Genomic DNA, 7,612 nt, shown 5'->3' with positions numbered 1-7,612 from the left:
ATGGAAGGGCGAAAAGTCAATGAAGAGGTGAGAAAAGTCAATGAAAAAGTGAGAAAAGTCAATGAAAAAGTGAGAAAAGTCAATGAAGAGGTGAGAAAAGTCAATGAAGAAGTGAGAAAAGTCAATGAAGAAGTGAGAAAAGTCAATGAAGAAGTGAGAAAAGTCAATGAAAAAGTGAGAAAAGTCAATGAAGAGGTGAGAAAAGTCAATGAAGAAGTGAGAAAAGTCAATGAAAAAGTGAGAAAAGTCAATGAAAAAGTGAGAAAAGTCAATGAAGAGGTGAGAAAAGTCAATGAAAAAGTGAGAAAAGTCAATGAAAAAGTGAGAAAAGTCAATGAAAAAGTGAGAAAAGTCAATGAAGAAGTGAGAAAAGTCAATGAAGAGGTGAGAAAAGTCAATGAAGAGGTGAGAAAAGTCAATGAAGAAGTGAGAAAAGTCAATGAAGAAGTGAGAAAAGTCAATAAAGAAGTGAGAAAAGTCAATAAAGAAGTGAGAAAAGTCAATAAAGAAGTGAGAAAAGTCAATGAAGAAGTGAGAAAAGTCAATGAAGAGGTGAGAAAAGTCAATGAAGAAGTGAGAAAAGTCAATGACAAAGTGAGAAAAGTCAATGAAGAAGTGAAAAAAGTCAATAAAGAAGTGAGAAAAGTCAATGAAGAAGTGAGAAAAGTCAATGAAGAAGTGAGAAAAGTCAATGACGAAGTGAGAAAAGTCAATGAAGAAGTGAGAAAAGTCAACGAAGAAGTGAGAAAAGTCAATGAAGAAGTGAGAAAAATCAACGAAGAAGTGAGAAAAGTCAATGAAGAAGTGAGAAAAGTCAATGAAGAAGTGAGAAAAGTCAATGAAGAAGTGAGAAAAGTCAATAAAGAAGTGAGAAAAGTCAATAAAGAAGTGAGAAAATTCAATGAAGAAGTGAGAAAAGTCAATGAAGAATTTTTTTTTCAAATTTATTCTTGAATAGTATAAATCAATAAATATCCGATAAAACGCTGTCCAATTAGTAATGAATTAGAAAATTAAACAAATGCTCATACAAAGGCTAAAAGAGGGACGAAAAATACCAGAGGGACACACTAGTAGCCAGATTTAAGTCTGAAACGGTCATTTTGGTCTGATCAAGTCTTAATCGACTTAATTTATCGCTAGGAAAAAACGTTAAGACCTGTTTAGACACTCAGACTCTGTTCAGATATACCGTGTCTATTCAGATCAGTCGTGTCAAGATAAACAAGACAGATTTTTCTAACATTCAAATAGGACTTGATTAGATCACGTTCAGATCAAATAAGACCAAAGGTAAAAACTCTGTTTAGTAACTGTAAGATCGTGTTTAGTCGTGTTAAGATTTTAAATATTTTGATAGGAAATGCAAGTGCTGCTGGAATGTTGCTTTTTAGAAATAGAAAGTTCACAATTAGAAAGCTGAAATCATCTCTTTTGTCGTAAAGTTTTGTTTTCAATCGACCCTCATTGTCAATTTCTAGATGTAAGTCAAGATATGAGGCCGACTAAACTGTATCTGTTGTATCCTTTATCTCTAGTTCAATGGGATAGATGCATTCGACATAGTCACCAAATTTTGAATTATTTAGTGAAAGAACATCATCTATATAGCGGAAAGTAAAGTTAAAGGATATTGCTAACTTCTTTTCTTTCTTCCTAAGAAGTTCCTGTATGAAGTCAGTCTCATAATAATAAAGAAACAAGTCGGCAAGAAGAGGGGCACAATTCGTTCCCATTGGAATGCCGAGAGTCTGTTGAAAAACACGTCCTCCGAACGTAACAAATATGTTGTCAACCAAGAAATCAAGCATCTTGATAATGTCAGTTTCAGAGAATTTTTTGTTTGAATCAGAGTGATCCTTTACAAATTAAAGTAGGATTTATCCCTTCCCAAGACAAGATACTTGTATCTTCGTTGGCCATTCTTTTTTATGAAGCAAAGCAATATCAACTCTTTCAATTTGTCTTTTAGTTTGGAATGTGGAATACTTGTATAAAGTGTAGAAAAGTCAAATGTTTTAATACTATTACAAGATGAAAGAGAGTTAGATTGTATTTACTCTAAAAGATCTTTGGAATTTTTAAGTATCCACATCTGATTCACGCCACCTCTAAAATAGGCAGTTTCGCAATAACTTTGAAGCCCGTCTTTGGTTGCTGATTAAATAGATGTTAATAATTTAGAAAGAGGTTTCGTGCAGCACTTGGAAGACCCAGCAATATACCGTTGTTTGTAAGAACACTCATGCAGTTTAGGTATCCAATACAGTGATGGACAACAACATATTTGTCATGAAGGTAGGATAGGTGTTTTGAAACATTAGGGTCTTTACAGATTGACATAGCATGGGCATTGATAGACCCATTCAGTTTCTTAATTCTGGTTTGTATCAACGCCCTCACTGCCTTAAACCATTCGGAAAGAGTGTCTACGTTGTCCTTCTCACGCTTAGCCCATTGCCTGGCTTATCTTATGGTATATTTTTCGATAATGCATACTGTCATAGAAACGATGGAATGATCGGGCTAATTGAAATGCTGGTAAAGAATGTCGTTAGCATTGAGTTAAATGTCTCATCTATGACCGCGCATACGTTTGTTTAGCCTTCCTTTCGTTTCACCGACGTATACCAATCCGCAAAGGTTGCACTCTAATCCGTAATCGATTTTCAATTCAGATCATCGTCACTTCTGGTAAAATATGACTTCTTAGTTAAATTGCTAGTGAATTCAGCATCTGTAATTAAAATTTCACAAGTTTTGCAGCCTTTGGTCTCACATTTCGAAATGTGTTGTTCGGAGTCATCAAAATCCAAAATGTCTTTAAGGAGAACTGAACATGGCTGTTTATGTGTAATATTGCTATTTTCACTAGAACGATGATCTGAATGAGTCATGTTTGAGATATTTGTCATGTCTGGTGATAAGGGGACACCTGTTATATCAGACGACACCGTGTCCATGGGGACGTTTGTTTCGGACCTTTTTATTCTGGGCAACACCCGAGCCAGTTTCCTGTTTGATCTTCGTAAGTTTATGCAATTTAAGTTTTGACTACTGGGCGGATGATGTCCTCGGGGACAAATTGTGCACCAGCAGATTTATTGACCCGGTGGTTATAAAAGAGGGACGAAAGATACTCATCAATCGAAAATAAACTGACAACGTCATGGCTTTTACCTATCTGATAGATAACTGATTGATGTTTCTGAAAATTTATTTTGAAAGATAATATTCCTGATATGGTATCTCTGAAAACGAAACGTGATTTGCGAAAAAAAAGCAAATAAAAAATTTGCATTTCAAGGGAGAAGTTATGGTACAGACTTTTTGATAACAAAACGGAATATAGTTTTAATGCTAAAGCTATACACGAAGTAGTTTGGAAACGGACTGAGGGTCAAATGTCTAAAGAAAGATTAAAAACGTGTCATGTGCGTCGAAATATCAATTTTGAAACATAAAAAAGTAATGGATTTGTGAAAAATGTCTATCAACGTCGTAATATAAAGTTTAATACGTTAGTTTACCTCGCGGGAAGAAGAAAATTAAAAAAAAAAAAATAGAGAGCATCATCCAACTTCTATTTCTTTATAAAGTTATTTTATCAAATCCTTTTTTGTAAAACAATACCACGAGAAAGTACCACACACGTTATAGTGTTTTTCGTTGAAGTATAACTATTCCTTCATTATAATGATATGGCGTTCAACATGCTCCTAATCAAGCACTAAAGAAATAAAGTTTTATTACTGTAATTAATTAAATTTCGTTTACAATGTTCAGTACATCTTATTGTCGTTATAGCGTAGAGTGCGATTTGATTTTTTTTTAATGTTGATACTCAATGAATCACATATTTTAAATATGTATAGGTTTTAAATATAGTTGAATCGTTTCCATGTAAAAAGTAAAATCATAAAAATACTGAACTCAGAGGAAAATCTAATCGGAAAGTACATAATCACATGGCAAAATCAAATGACAAAACACAAACCAAACTTAACACAACCTGCAGACGTCTTATACATTTAGGTATTTCACATTCAATCTTGGTAATATTCTATACAAAAGCACAAAACTATCTTGATTATTGCAGCCAAAACGTTCTTCTGTTGATACGGAACAGCTTATAAAGAGAGCTATACAAACACCGGTTTGAATAATTTTGACAGAATTATTAACTGACGTTAGTTTGGTCGCTTCATGACACTTCATATATTTATAGGAAATGAACGACTGAATTTTTTAGAAAGTTTTTATGAAGTCCTGTTATATTGTTTCATGTTGTGTTGTTGTATTGTTTTTATGTTGTGCGGTAATATTATTTTTGTGTTGTGCTGTTATATTGTTTTTATGTTATTCCACTAGCCATATGCATGGGATTGAGTTTGGCGCCCACAGTCATGTTAAACCCCGCTACAGTCAACATTCGGTTGTTCAAGCTAACCAGACTGATGAAAGACTTTCCGTTTTGATTTTTCCGCGTTGTTCGGTATTTTTGTTATCTTACTTTTCATTTTGCTTTTTTTTAGGTGTACAAAACCAGGTTCAATCCACCATTTTTTTCTTAAAATGTCCTGTACCAATTCAAGTCAGATAAATGGCCATTGTTATATTATATTTAGTTTCTGTGTGTGTTACATTTTAATGTTGTGTTTCTGTTGTGTCGTAGTTCTCCTCTTATATTTGATGTGTTTCCCTCAGCTAAAGTTTGTAACCCGGATTTTTTTTTCTCAACAGATTTATGAAGTTCGAACAGCGGTATACTACTGTTGCCTTTATTTGTCTTGGTTGCAAATGAACCAATAAGTATCAGGTCAACACTATACCTTTACCTGACTGGTGTTAAAAGACATCAATTTACCTTTAATAAATATACCTATATTTCCGGAATTTAGGTGGTACAAAACCGGTAATTGATCTGGGTAATAAGGTACATCTGTCCTTTTATTCTAATTTCTTATAACAAATTTAAACAAGGGTTCCAGAGTAATCTAAAGTCCTCAAGCTTTCATTTGGTACCAATTTTGCCAAAATATTTTAATTATTGTCCAAGTTACAGCAATACAGAGGAACTAACCTCGCATCTTTTTGGGCTTGCCTATCTCAAGTCAGAAGCCTGTAATTCGGTGAATGTCCCCTGTTGTTGTATGTCATAATTGTTTTTCGTTAATTGTAATCATCCGGGCCGTCATTTTCATGTTTGCATTCTTTGACATTTATCTGTTCATGGTCTTTTATATGGCTTACTAGGGGGATTTTGCTCATCATTGAAAGATGTACGGTGACAATAGTTGTAAACTTCTATGTCATTTTGTTTTCCATTAGAGTTCTAGAGTTGCTTCAATACCATAAGTAATTTGAAATATCTTTTTCTTTTTTAGATAATCTTATATTCTTGTCTTTAATTTTTGCTCATGTGCTTTGTCTAAATGCCTTTTAGTGTAACGTCGATACATATAGTGTGGCTCTGTATTTATACATCCCGTTATTGTGCTATTTGACATATTTTATGAAACATTTTTGTATGCTTGTCTTTAATTTTTTCTATGTGCTTTTTCTATATGTATGTTTATGCTTTTTCATACATTTTATGACGTGGCTCTGTACCTTTACATCCCATCATTGTGCTATTTTACTATGTCAAATTTGTGTTTTCTTGTTTTTAATTTTTGTTGATATAATTAGTCTTTATGCTATTTTGTGCTTCTTTATTACATATTCATTTTTTTTTTGTGATAAAGATTATCAAACAATGTTGACTGTTTTACCCATATTATGTCTGTTTGTTTTGTTTACGCATCTTTTTCAATATTATGGACTTGATGCAACAGTCATAAAAAAGAAAAGTGTATTTAGCTATAAAACTGGTTCAATCCACCATTTTCCACATAAGAAAATGCCTGTATCAATGCAGGTATATGACAGTTGTTATCAATCTCGTATGATGTGTTTTAGCTGCCGAATTTTCATCGGAGTATTTTGGTGATTTAACATTTTTCTGACTAAGCAGAATTAGCAGTGATATATTTTTATGCTTGCTATAGGTTTGCTCATGGTTGAGGAACGTGCAATTTTCCATAGTTCTACGCCTTTTGATCTCATTGGCCATGATACATCATAATACATTGTACCACATATTTTTATTATATTTTAGGTAATATTTCTTTTACACTTGATCCCTATTACGTGTATATATGTTGATATCTGTATTTCTTAACTAAATGTTCGCTATTTAAAATGTGTTTACATCAACAGAAAAATATGATCGTGTGTAGGGAATGAACAATGATATCTTTATTTTTTAGATATTAAGACTATTTTGTGATTGAAGTCTTTTTTATATGTAGATCGATTTACAATTTTTGTTTTTACACAATATCTTTAAATAAATCGGTTATCTTTTCTCACAAAATCTAGTATACAACTATGAAAATTAAAGATTATGCAATAGTAGTCTATTCCAAAATACTTAGTATAGTGTACTATATAAAATATCTAGTTGAAAGTGAAAGTAAATTTGTCAATGTTTCAAAGAGGTAACTGCAAAGTTTGGATGTCTTATGTGTACATATATGTATTGGCCTTTTATTTAGTACAATGCGTAATAGATGGAGCCGATTTACCCGGTAAGATTATTATAAAAAAACATATCAGCTATTGCGATGCATTTGTTAAATTATTAGGATATGATGATATACAAGTGATTTTTGTTTTTAATAGTTATACTTGTCTTTATTATTTGTAAACGTTTTTTTTCAAATTTTCTATCAATTCAAATCGTCATAAAATATGTCAAATAGCCTTTTAAAATATCAATCACAACAACTAGAAATATCAGGTTCAATAGTTTTTACTAAGTTCGTCATGTTACAAAAATCATACTTAAGGTGGTATGGGAGTTTAAAATAAAAATGATAGAATTTGTTCATACTTTGCAAAAACGTAGTATCTATTGATATATGTTCAAATATATAATTAAAATGATAGGTCACCGTGCATTTTCTCTAGCTATAGGTGGTGACAAAATGACAGATTTTGTATGGATTATACAGAAAAAATCACCATTTTGTGATTAAAACTAAACAAAATGATAGAATTGTAAAATAAATTAGGAAAAGATTGCTTTTAGACAGTGCTTTGAGAATATCAAAAGAAAAGATGGGGTCACCGTACGTTTTTTCCAGGTAAAATACAAAATAGGAAAATTCCATGTAGAATCCTTCAGAAAATGCACTGTTTTAGAGCTACCTCCCCTTAAAATGCCACTTTGAAAAAATTTCAAAACAACCAAAAAAAATCAAGTTATATTCTTATAAATTGGTTCTTTTAAATGAAAATTCACATTAAATATCCGCATTCCTGCATCAAATTTTGCTAATTTGATGGAAAATCTGGACCTTAGGTTCTCTGTTTTTTGCAATCCAAGATGGCGGAAGACACCAATACCACCTTAAAGACTCCGAAAGAAACCTGAATCGGTCTCATCTTGAAAACATATTTAAGTCGTGATTGGAATGTTGGTTGAGAATCCTTATTCAATACGCAAAGTAAATGTGCAGGAATTCTCAGGAATAGTCTGCTCTATGGTCGGGTTGTTGTCGCCTTG

The 7,612-nt window shown here is 32.4% G+C and overlaps 1 protein-coding gene across 1 annotated transcript; it reads left to right on the top strand.

Moving 5' to 3' along the window:
• LOC139484012 (golgin subfamily A member 6-like protein 7) lies at positions 1-954 on the top strand. Its single transcript, XM_071267734.1, has one exon. The coding sequence runs from the start codon at positions 1-3 to the stop codon at positions 952-954; it is 954 nt and encodes a 317-aa protein (XP_071123835.1).
• The last annotated feature ends 6,658 nt before the right edge of the window (positions 955-7,612 follow it).

The sequence above is a fragment of the Mytilus edulis genome, chromosome 8 (assembly GCF_963676685.1).
Source record: "Mytilus edulis chromosome 8, xbMytEdul2.2, whole genome shotgun sequence".
Lineage (NCBI taxonomy): Eukaryota > Metazoa > Mollusca > Bivalvia > Mytilida > Mytilidae > Mytilus > Mytilus edulis.
Note: the sequence above shows the minus strand (reverse complement) of the source record. Positions and strands in the feature narration are given on the sequence as shown.